At 40.5% G+C, this 13,266-nt stretch overlaps 1 protein-coding gene across 1 annotated transcript; it reads left to right on the top strand.

The window, feature by feature from the left end:
• Positions 1-472: 472 nt before the first annotated feature.
• On the top strand, positions 473-3,002 carry LOC307034594 (THAP domain-containing protein 6-like). Its single transcript, XM_079673425.1, has 3 exons — positions 473-1,658; positions 2,049-2,280; positions 2,452-3,002. The coding sequence occupies exons 1-3, from the start codon at positions 1,579-1,581 to the stop codon at positions 2,650-2,652; spliced, it is 513 nt and encodes a 170-aa protein (XP_079529551.1). The 5' UTR covers positions 473-1,578; the 3' UTR covers positions 2,653-3,002.
• Positions 3,003-13,266: the final 10,264 nt, after the last annotated feature.

Here is a 13,266-nt window from a genome sequence, read left to right on the forward strand (position 1 = left end):
AATACTACAAGTAAGCTTAACTTCCGTTTTTGAGTAAACAACGATGAGAGGGGTCTGCCTGCAGACCTCCACTCTCAGGACACCTCCACTGTCAGTACAGGAAGTGACGATTCTGACGTGTGCTAGAATAGTGATGCCCTAATAGTAGTATGTGTGTCGTTTGTACAGTGCTACTTATATGTTATGTAAAGCCTGCATACTTATATGTGTTTTATTTCTGTATTGTTACAGTTTTACAAAGTAAAAGAAGAACAGTAAAGTCAAGAAAGAAAACCTTGCATCTTTATTGGAGGACTTTTAAATGATAGCTAACTGTCTAACTACGCATAGGGATACAGTAAGGGCAGAACAGTTCAATCAATCTAAGTGATGAAAAGTGATACTGTACTGATATTAACTACAATACAAGGTGTCCATATATATATATATATATATATATATATACATACGCGGCGGAGGTGGGGAGGTTCCAGCTGGGAACCTCCACCCCGCTGCGGGACCCGTGAAGGAAGAGACACGCAGAGTGGGGGAAGTCCCTCACCCCAACGCAGCACACCCTCCCGGCCATCAGAATCGAACCCGCAGTTCGGAGGAACCGACCGCCAGAGCACCGGCACTAGGCCGGGCCGGGCCGGCGCGGAGGCCCTCTGACAGTGGGTCGCGTTTGCCATTCGATCAGTGAGAGGAGAGGAGAGGAGAAAAATCCAACAAAAATTGTCAAAATCCGTTAATATATGGATGACGGGCGATGTCCCCGGTAGAAACCGTGTGAAACAGCCAAAAATAATAATAATAATAATAAAACCGGGGAAAATAGCGGGGAAAGTGAAAAAAAGTGTCCAAAAATAGAAACTCGTGAGGCGGGCAGAGTCCCCTATCAACTGCCGTTACATTCCTCCAGGCTGGGGGGGTAAAAAGGGCTTGACCAAGGCCGACCCAAAGTGCACGGTGGGCGGACTCAACACCTCCGTGATGAGTCTCCATTGTGATTTGAAAACTTCCATCAAACGAGTCCTTCGGTGGGCGGGAAAAAAAAACGTGTTCGTCAGAATCGTCACTTCCTGTACTGACAGTGGAGGCGTCCTGACATAGATATATATAAACACTAGATGGCTCATGGGAGATTTTCCAGCGTAGCTCACCGGCCGCCATCTTGCTACAGTCAACAGCTACTCTGGTACGCGCTGTGGTAGCTGTTGTAAGGTGAGTGATCTGCACAAAAAAACTCTTAAATCGCTGAAATCTTGACTGATTTACAAACGGTTTAGTTTATTATAAACATTATTAGCATGGCTATGATACAGGATGCTTGGACATGTTGAAATTGCAGCTTTTCTTTGTGTATGTGCCGTGGTTGTATTAATTAGCTGGCTAATAACAAGAGGCTGTGAGTGAGACCTAGTATTACAAAGTTGACCCAGCAACTTTACACCAGTGGGAGAGGCAGAACTGCTCTTTCTTTTCAACATAACTTAAGTTACACATGATTTCTTCCAAGTGGTTTGGCTTGTTAAACACATCTTACATTTTAGATGATACAGGAAATTGCTGGCTTTGTGTTTACAGAAGTACCTGACTATGCCGGACTTTTGTGCAGCCTACGGATGCTCTAATCGCTGCAGTCTGCAAACAATAACCCGTGGAATCACCTTTCACGTGTAAGATATGACAATATTATGACTATAATTAGGATAATCGTTAATTACTTAGTGGATGTATGTACAGTACAAGTCCTGCTACACAGGATCAGTTGGGCTATGTGAGATAATAGTATTGCAAGATTGATGTTGACCCAGCCTCTTTAGAATATGTTGCTACCATTTCTTTACACAATTATTTAATGTTTCTTTTGGACACCTTTTGTATAACTCTTAGTGTGGTTGTCTTATTCTTAAAGTATACATTACATACATACATACATACAATTACCCCAAAAATATGATAATTTCGTTGTGTATGTTTGTCCTTACCCTTAATGTTAAAGGAAAGAAGGGAGGACAATGTTGACAATAATTTATATGTCTGGCTACCTTTCTCATGTTTTTAAGGTTTCCCAAAAGCGGAGAGAGGAGGAGGCAGTGGGAAGTTGCAGTGGGAAGTTGCAGTGGGAAGTTGCAGTGGGAAGTTGCCCTAAGAAGGGACGGTTTTGTTTCCTGTGGCAGGACACTGCTCTGCAGTGAGCACTTCAGGAGTGAGGACTTTGACAGGACGGGGCAGACTGTCCGGATTAAAGATGGTGCTGTGCCAACAGTATTCAACTTCCCAGCTCATCTTCAAAGGGTATGTGTATCATTGGCCAACAAGAATTCAAGGTGTATAAGATTGATATATAAATATGTGATTAAATGTCACACTTTAGTTTTTCTTTCTGCAAGTTTAGGAATAAATAATGCGTTGTGTATTACAGCACATTTTAAACACTCAAAATGTCTTTAATTATGTTTTTTTTAGCCGAAAGCAACAAGAAGCACAACCACTTCACGAAGAGCAGAAGATGAACCTCAGCCTAATGTTGTGAGTATTCTGAATGTGGCCGAGACCAGAGAGATGGTCATTGATTTCAGGAGGGTGAGGACGTCTCCTCTACCCCTGTGCATTCTGGGAGAGGATGTGGCTGTTGTGGAGGACTACAAATACCTGGGAGTGCACTGAGACAACGGGCTGAACTAGAGGATCAACACTGACGCTGTGTATAAGAAGGGGATGAGCAGACTCTTTTTTCTGAGGAAGCTGAGATCCTTCCACGTGTGCTGGAGATCTTCTGCCGGTCTGTTGTGGCCAGTGCACTCTGCTTTGCTGCTGGGGGGGCAGCATCAGAGCCGGTGACACCAGCAGGATCAATAAACTGATCAGGAAAGCTGGGTCTGTCATCGGCATCAAGCTGGACCCCTTTGAAGCTGTGGTGGAGAGGAGGACACTGAACAGGCTGTTGTCCATCATGGATAACCCCACCCCCCCTCTCCACCTGCAGCTGGACAGACAGATAACCCCCCCCCCCCCCCCCCCCCTCTCCACCTGCAGCTGGACAGGCTGTTAACCCCCCCCCCCCCCCCCCTCTCCACCTGCAGCTGGACAGGCTGTTAACCCCACCCCCCCCCCTCTCCACCTGCAGCTGGACAGGCTGTTAACCCCACCCCCCCTCTCCACCTGCAGCTGGACAGGCTGTTAACCCCACCCCCCCCCCCCCTCTCCACCTGCAGCTGGACAGGCTGTTAACCCCACCCCCCCCCCTCTCCACCTGCAGCTGGACAGACAGATAACCCCACCCCCCCTCTCCACCTGCAGCTGGACAGTGAACGGAGGTTGAACCAGACCCTTTCTTTTTAGACTAAAGTGTCGGGTATCTCTTGTGTCCGTTTGGTGTTTTTTCTTTTCTGTTGCTTCAGCATATGAAACTTTGTATCTCTCTACCTCCTTTGCCTTTTTCTGCACTTTGCAGCCCTGATACGCAGCACTATGTTCCCCACATATGTTCATGTTTGCTCAGTCTGTCGAATAAACCCATAAAATGGTTGTGAAAGAATACCAAAGCTGAGGCTGGACGATGATTGATTGTTGGTGGGCCATGTGTCACCGTGTGTCTTATTGGTTTTGTGTTATACTGTATTTTATTGTGTGCAGCTGGTCCTTATCTCCAAGACACATTTAAAACAAATAACCTTGAAGCCCCATCTCCCCCCACCTGCCCCTGCTTCCTACATCCCCTCCACACCACACCAAGTTGTTCTTCTTAATAATAATACATTTATTTTGGGGGGCTGCCTTTCATAACACCCAAGGACACCTTACAGGGGCATAGGGGCAGTATAGGGAACAATTAAAACAGTGGATTTAGTGAGATATCAGCCGGGGAAAGACAAGACAAACAACAGTAAATGGACTACAGAAGGACACAGTTTATATTATTCTTGGGCTGTTGTTTACAAATCTAAAAACTACATACAAAACTAGGACGATATGAAGATCTGATGTCAAAAATTATTGTGATAAATGAGACAGAACTGGCCAGGACCTATACTGTCTGTGAGCTCATTTTATGTTGGTTTGGTTCTTCTGATAAAGGTGTGAATATCTAAATAATATACCACCATATGCTATTGTCATTAGTTGTGTCCCTGTTCTTCAAGCTAAGGCATTGCTAAATTAACAACTCTTGGCTTACAGAGTGGTAACATGAGACCGATTTTTATATATAAAGTATAAATATATTTTAATTTTATAATTTATTTTAAATATTAACAACATAAAAAAAAAAAGAAGGAAATATATACACCGGCAAATATTTAATATAAATACCTTGTGTGTGTGTGTATAGCTATTGCTTTATCTGCTTAATGTTATTTTCATAAGAAAGTCCATGATTATAAGTATGCAGTATCATAACTACATCTTTGATCTTTATAAAAAACCAAACCGTTTGAAAATTGGTTGAAAATTGAGCAAGCTATGGTTATTTAAATAGTAAACCATAATGTTATGAATGAGAGCACTGCCTGTAGCAAGATGGCGGCCATGTGGCAACGTCGGTCTCCATTGGCCAGCAGCGCGGGTGAGTCAATACAGTCTATGGTTTATATATATCTATTGTAACCTGAGAGTGCAGTCTGCACCGGAACTGTCCTGAGAGTGGAGGTCTGCAGGCAGGCTCCCATGACAACGATTGCGGCTGTCACCATACATATATATATCTATGGCTGTCACCATCACTATGGTCACTACCCGATCCGTCCGGACGGCAACCCAGGAAGGACACTTGACACATTGGCTTTTGGCAAAGCTGAAATATATATAGCTGTCTAACAGAAGTTAAATCCATTTCTCACTTATTCTGACAATGTACTTAACCCTAAATAAAAGAAAGCCATAAAAAAGTTGTTAAATAAAAGTGAAGTCACGTTTTAATAACAATAACTCATCTCTCTCTCGTTTCTTTTTCAGCTTTGCCAAAAGCCACTGTGTCAAGTGTCCTTCCTGGTTTGCCGTCCGGAGTTCTCGCACATGCGCAGTACAGATCGGGCAGGGGTACGGATCGGGTAGTGACAGCGGCTATTAAAATGCATTAAATAAAAAGTAATGAAAGAGAGTATGAGGAGAAAAGGCGTGTTCAGTTATGTATTGAATGTACAATGTCTGAATCCTCTGTTATGCGCAATAACGGACATTGAAGACCGAGGTGGGCGGACCCCCTGCTAGGCCAACCGGCACATGAGGAGGAGCCAACGGAGGATACATAACGAGCCGACGTGCGTGTTTGGCTCTCTCTCCTCTCCTCCGTTTTCTCAGAACCATCCTCTGTTTGTTACATTACCGCGCCATTTAATTAAAGTACCCATTTGAACCTTATGCCAGAGACTCCATTGGTCTCTTTATTCCAAGCTTCTCTCCTGGAAGCGAGGACAACGAACAAAGCTAATAATGTTCAATACATTGACTAAAAATATATATATATAAGTTGCAATAAACGTTGATACATGTTCTGTGCGTTCTCCCTGTGTTGCTCTGAATGCGTGGCATGTTTACTTCGACTCCTGTCCTTCTGTTAAGTTGAACGATGGGGGAAAAAAAGCCCTACGAACACAATCGATTGAGTATCTGATCAACACAACAAAGGTGGAAATATCCAACAGATGGTGAGTTTACTCCACATGTCTCACATTGCAGATGAAAGAACGGCTTCAGCTCTACTTGTTGACTCACAAAAACAAATTGTGTAATCTCTGTAAGCACCGATATAGATACAAAGCTTAAAGCATATAGTCTACAGTCGTCTGCTGTTAAAAAAGGCATCTCTCTGGATGTAAGAAAGGCTCTGATCACTTTCCAGGAGAAACTTGGCAACCATCTCACCCGAAGGCTGCGCTTTCTTATTTAGCCACGGATAATACGATTCTCCACATGACAAAGGCAAAGATGAAATGTGAGGCAGCGTTATTTCTGATTGGCAGGTTGAGTGAAAAGAGCAAGCAACAAATTGGTGTTTATGCATCTGACGAGCATTATTCAGACGGAGTACAAATACTTTGTTACTGTAACTTTTTATTTTTCTGACGACTTTTAAATTTGACTTCTTACATTTTGAACCCAAATACCTGTACTTTCTACTTCTTACATGTTGAACTCAAATACCTGTACTTTCTACTTCTTACATTTTGAACACTAATACCTGTACTTTCTACTTCTTACATGTTGAACTCAAATACCTGTACTTTCTACTTCTTCCATGTTGAACACAAATACCTGTACTTTCTACTTCTTACATGTTGAACTCAAATACCTGTACTTTCTACTTCTTACATGTTGAACACAAATACCTGTACTTTCTACTTCTTACATGTTGAACTCAAATACCTGTACTTTCTACTTCTTACATGTTGAACTCAAATACCTGTACTTTCTACTTCTTACATGTTGAACACAAATACCTGTACTTTCTACTTCTCACATGTTGAACACAAATACCTGTACTTTCTACTTCTTACATGTTGAACTCAAATACCTGTACTTTCTACTTCTTACATGTTGAACACAAATACCTGTACTTTCTACTTCTTACATGTTGAACTCAAATACCTGTACTTTCTACTTCTTACATGTTGAACACAAATACCTGTACTTTCTACTTCTCACATGTTGAACACAAATACCTGTACTTTCTACTTCTTACATGTTGAACTCAAATACCTGTACTTTCTACTTCTTACATGTTGAACACAAATACCTGTACTTTCTACTTCTCACATGTTGAACTCAAATACCTGTACTTTCTACTTCTTACATGTTGAACTCAAATACCTGTACTTTCTACTTCTTACATGTTGAACACAAATACCTGTACTTTCTACTTCTTACATGTTGAACTCAAATACCTGTACTTTCTACTTCTTACATGTTGAACTCAAATACCTGTACTTTCTACTTCTTACATGTTGAACTCAAATACCTGTACTTTCTACTTCTTACATGTTGAACACAAATACCTGTACTTTCTACTTCTTACATGTTGAACACAAATACCTGTACTTTCTACTTCTTACATGTTGAACCCAAATACCTGTACTTTCTACTTCTTACATGTTGAACACAAATACCTGTACTTTCTACTTCTTCCATGTTGAACACAAATACCTGTACTTTCTACTTCTTCCATGTTGAACACAAATACCTGTACTTTCTACTTCTTACATGTTGAACACAAATACCTGTACTTTCTACTTCTTACATTTTGAACACTAATACCTGTACTTTCTACTTCTTCCATGTTGAACACAAATACCTGTACTTTCTACTTCTTACATGTTGAACACAAATACCTGTACTTTCTACTTCTTACATGTTGAACACAAATACCTGTACTTTCTACTTCTTACATTTTGAACACTAATACCTGTACTTTCTACTTCTTACATGTTGAACACAAATACCTGTACTTTCTACTTCTTACATGTTGAACCCAAATACCTGTACTTTCTACTTCTTACATGTTGAACACAAATACCTGTACTTTCTACTTCTTACATGTTGAACCCAAATACCTGTACTTTCTACTTCTTACATGTTGAACACAAATACCTGAACTTTCTACTTCTTACATGTTGAACTCAAATACCTGTACTTTCTACTTCTTACATGTTGAACTCAAATACCTGTACTTTCTACTTCTTACATTTTGAACTCAAATACCTGTACTTTCTACTTCTTACATGTTGAACACTAATACCTGTACTTTCTACTTCTTACATGTTGAACTCAAATACCTGTACTTTCTACTTCTTACATGTTGAACTCAAATACCTGTACTTTCTACTTCATACATCCTGTACTTTCTCCTTCTTACATGTTGAACTCAAATACCTGTACTTTCTACTTCTTACATGTTGAACTCAAATACCTGTACTTTCTACTTCTTACATGTTGAACCCAAATACCTGTACTTTCTACTTCTTACATGTTGAACTCAAATACCTGTACTTTCTACTTCTTACATGTTGAACACAAATACCTGTACTTTCTACTTCTTACATGTTGAACACAAATACCTGTACTTTCTACTTCTTACATGTTGAACACAAATACCTGTACTTTCTACTTCTTACATGTTGAACACAAATACCTGTACTTTCTACTTCTTACATGTTGAACTCAAATACCTGTACTTTCTACTTCTTACATGTTGAACTCAAATACCTGTACTTTCTACTTCTTACATGTTGAACTCAAATACCTGTACTTTCTACTTCTTACATGTTGAACCCAAATACCTGTACTTTCTACTTCTTACATGTTGAACTCAAATACCTGTACTTTCTACTTCTTACATGTTGAACTCAAATACCTGTACTTTCTACTTCTCTCATTTTCCAAACAGGCTGGTTCCTTTAGTCTGAATGTGTGTTTGGTGGCGTGATCATTATTATTTAGAGTCATTGCGTGCCTATTGATTTGAACACGATCCGTGTATCCATCATTTCCTGGTCTTCTCTAAAGAAGAGGGACCAATGGAAACGTTGTCATGTTTCCGTTGGTCACCATGGAAACATTCATTAGCTAACAATGACATTATTGTTCTATTAATATAAAGGGAGGTCAGGTACTCTTTAAAACAGCTGCTAGTTATGGGTACTTTTTACTGAAGTACATTTCAAAGCTCTTTACTTTGACTTGAGCAAAGAGTCAGTACTTCTACTTTTACCAGAGTACTTTTAAACACGAGTATCTGTACTTCTACCTGAGTAAAGTATGTGTGTACTACATCTCTGTCAGTAAGCTATTTCTCGTAGGGGTCACCTTTAGCTGTAGCAGAAAAACCTGAAATCACTGAAGATGATTAAAAGTTAGTGAAACCAGAAATCCTCACACCTACACTGGTCATGATTAACTCCTCTGAACATCAGTTGTTTTTGGTAAGCTGCCTTTTGCTGAGTCCGGAAAAAAACCTGGGCAGTGCCAGTCATTTTACAAGTGCTGATCATCCTCCTCCTCCTAAGCGGATTGGGGGGATGTTTTGACGTTTCTCCAGCCTCGGTCAGTGATAAGGACGACCCGGTCATTTCACAGCAAGCGTCTAGGCAGCACTGTCTTCTTTCTTCAGAGAATAAGACAACACACTCTGTCCTTAGCGGATGCCCTTGCTCCAGAAAGGACAGAGACCGCACTACAGACGGAGAATATGGAGCTATTTTTCTCCCCAAACATGTTTTATTTTTGCTCGCTGACAAGTGGAGCAATTCCTTTTCTTTTAAATAAGCTTGGCTGTGCAGCGCTGCCACTATAAAAGCCACCAATAATAGATGAAAGCACAAGTTAAGTCTTAGAAAAAGCACTGCAAGACAAACAACATTTGAGAAGAAAGAACATGAACCAGAACCCACTGACACTTTTCATGCGCATTTATTAATTCAGAAAGTTGTAACCTACATAGCTGCGAGGTGTCTCAAAAGCAACAAATTGCCATCTTTGTTGAGCCGCAACCAAATTGGTCCGGTTTACAAATCTTTTGTTCCTACCGAGTAGAATGTTGGGCAAACTGGGGAGAAAATGATACGGTGCGGCGTACGATGAAAACTCAGACAGCATGTTATTTTCTTTTACATTTTGTTTTATTCAAAAGCAAGCGTGGAAAAACAGAGCCTTTCAATGCTCAGCAGTACGTTTCGGTGAGAAAGTGACACTAATAATGGCCTTGTGTTCAGACGTCAGTCAACTCTCCACAACTAAGTAAATTCTTTATAAAAAAGGGACACGTCTGCTGCCTTTCGAACACCGCCTGCAAACATCTAATTTGTAAAATGTTCGCCACTGAAAAGGGAACAATTTGGGGAGCGAGGAGACGGATTTTCAATTTAGCAGAAATCACATCAGGAGGCCGTCTGGGCGACATCAAAACCCAAACCTACGAATATAAAAATAACGATACTTCGTGTATCTGTAAAGGTCTTAACATTTAATCTGAGGGGAATTTATTATTGTTTATTTTTTACTTGTGGTGTGTCGCCATTTTGTACTTTGAGCTGCACGAATAAAGCTTTAGTATTAAAAATGTTTAAGAGATTTGAGCGAAATCTCAACATCTTTTGCTGACTTGGTATTCAAAAAATGATTTATTCCAAAATGAATGAATACTTTATGGTTTTTAAACATATGGGAGGGTCAAAAACACCCGTACTGATGCCCATGATGTAGAAAATGCATTCTTCTTTTTTTTTGAATCAGCATAAATACGTGTATTCTGCTGCGACTACAGTGAAGTTAACCTGATGAACGAGTTGATTTCCACAGAAAGCTTGTGTCCTTGGTGGGCGCAGCTCGTGTTAGTCTTTCACCGCGCTGATTGATAGTGGCGGATGCTAATTCCATGGCAAATGATGCCATTATTCAGGGGCTCAAATTGAATTACTTCATCCATTGGATCTGCTTAACATTTTCCCCATGGAGAGTTTAGCAACCGGCGTAATCTCCTCTACTTACGAGTCCCGTTTGTCCTGCCTAGTCTCTCTGTCTCTCCTTGAGGACACACACACACACACACACACACACACACACTCTCTCTCTCTCAAACACACACACAAACACACACACACAAACACACACACTCTCTCTCTCTCTAACACACAGACACACACTCTCTCTCTCATACACACACACTCTCTCTCTCTCTCTCTCTCTCTCTCTAACACACACACACACACACACACACACACACTCTCTCTCAAACAAACACACAAACACACACACTCTCTCTCTCTCTCTCTCTAACACACAGACACACTCTCTCTCTCTCTCTCTCTCTCTCTCTCACTCACTCACTCACTCACTCACTCACTCACTCACTCACTCACTCACTCACTCACTCACTCACTCACTCACTCACTCACTCACTCACTCACTCACTCACTCACTCACTCACTCACTCACTCACTCACTCACTCACTCACACACACACACACACACACACACACACACACACACACACACACACACACACACACACACACACACACACACACACACACACACACACACACACACACACACACACACACACACACACACACACACACACACACACACACACACACACACACACACACACACACACACACACACACACACACACACACACACACACACGTATTTGAATGCAAACTGTCCTGAATTATTCATTTGTCCTGCCTAGTTTATCTTCTGTCATTCCCATTATTGTGTTTCACTAAAGTCTAAACATCCTAATCGCTCCGTTAACAATCACTTATCAAGTCATGGTCGTCATAAAAGCAAACAATTTGAGCAGCAATGTTTATATAATTAGAATTAGAAAGAATAGTCTTTTGCAGTTACGAATAGCAAAGGGCGACAGGAGTCAATTTATCTATTACAGACCATTTGTAAATATAATCATTTTTCATTCAGTGCAACTACACTATTAACAATAATTGTTTAATCAAACGTGTGCTGGAAGTGTCGCATTAAGAGCTGGGAGTGGTTGTAATTAAAAGATTATTTCATATACTGCCATCTGTAACAAGCACAGTGCAACCGTATCTACTTATATTGAAGTAAACCCAGTATAAACCAATAGCTTTAGGGTAATACTACACATAATCAAGCCTTCCAAATTCACTATTTATTCATGAAAATTCATATTTGGATTCACGAAACATGTGCTACTTAATAAACTATTCAGATGACTCTATTCCCTTGCAGATGTGCACCTTGTTAAATAAACATGACAGCAATAATACATGTCGTAGTGATGTCTGAATAATGAACAGATTAGTCACAACAGCAGTCTAGACTTTACATAAGACTTCCTACATGACACAAGTCTGAACTAAGTGGAGAATTACACGCCACAAACACATAACTACAATGTCCTGGTGCAAGATGTTCCTATTTGTCGTTTGCATACTCATCATTAGAGACTAGAAAGTGACCGGTGTAGTTGTCATTACATTCCCAGCAGGCGCTCCTGAGAGATTGCATGTTGAAGATTGGGAAAAGATGAGTTCAAGTGGAAGTTAGAAGACATTTCCTCCAAGTCTAGCTGAGGATCGCTCACGCTAGAATAGGAAGCAACACCAAAAACATAACAGCCCCAAAAACAGCCATACTGTGATTTCTTAAAGTTGATTCTCAGAAGAAATGACCGATTAGATTCAACTATTCATAGCTTTTATTTATAAGTAACAACAGTGGATGTTTGGGCAATGAAACGCCTAAGTCACAATTCAAAATACTTAACAACTACAACACGTACAAATAAATGAGTTCAATAGACATAATGGTGCAAGTTAGTTGGAGGAGTAAGAAATATATATAAGACCACACAAAAAATTGCTAAGCAGCTTATAGAGATTGTAAGGAATGCAGTTTTTATATATATACCAGAATTACCTTTCCTGATACGATGGTTGATTCAACAGTATAATTAACTTGGAGATAAACACACACACACACACACACACACACACACACACACACACACACACACACACACACACACACACACACACACACACACACACACACACACACACACACACAGTTGGGTATATGTACATAACCCTATTCTGTCAAATTAGTCAAATTATTCTATGTGTTTTGTGAAGCATGAAATGAATAATATAATATAACCTTTTCACTCTTGCCTTCAACTCCTAATCCACTAACCCCTCGCCTTTATAGAGAACCGCAGTGACGTGTCCTAAAACCCGGAAGTAAACTCCTTCCTTCGTCAAAACAGCAATGCAATTTCTCCATAGGATTTTGGAAAATAGCTGGAAATAAGGTCTGTGGTTGAAACACATTTAAGAGACGGATCACGTTTTGTTCAGTCGGATAATCTCCAAATGTCTACCCTACTTTTAATTTTCGAATCATAAATCTAGTCGCCAGAAACAAAATGCTAACGTTATGCTATAAAGGAACTACAGCAGGGTCAACGTCACGCCGACTTCAGATCCATATTCAAACATACAGATTCTAAATGGTACGAGTTGAAGCGTTTGTTTGAACGGTCTTCAGGAGGCAGGGACTTGCTCTCAAGCAGAACAGAAACTAACTTAGAGGACCTGGACGACTTCTGTAGTCCTGTTCAGCCACTCGGTAACAACCATCGTTTTCCAGACACGTCAACTCTTCAGAGATCACCAGCTGATGGATTTAATGTCGTAGAACAAAACGTGATCTGTCAAACACAGACCTTATTTGGAGCTATTTTCCAAAATCCTATGGAGGAATTGCATTGCTTTTTATCGAAGGAACCGGACG

This window comes from Notothenia rossii, assembly GCF_949606895.1.
Source record: "Notothenia rossii genome assembly, chromosome: 3".
Classification (NCBI taxonomy): domain Eukaryota; kingdom Metazoa; phylum Chordata; class Actinopteri; order Perciformes; family Nototheniidae; genus Notothenia; species Notothenia rossii.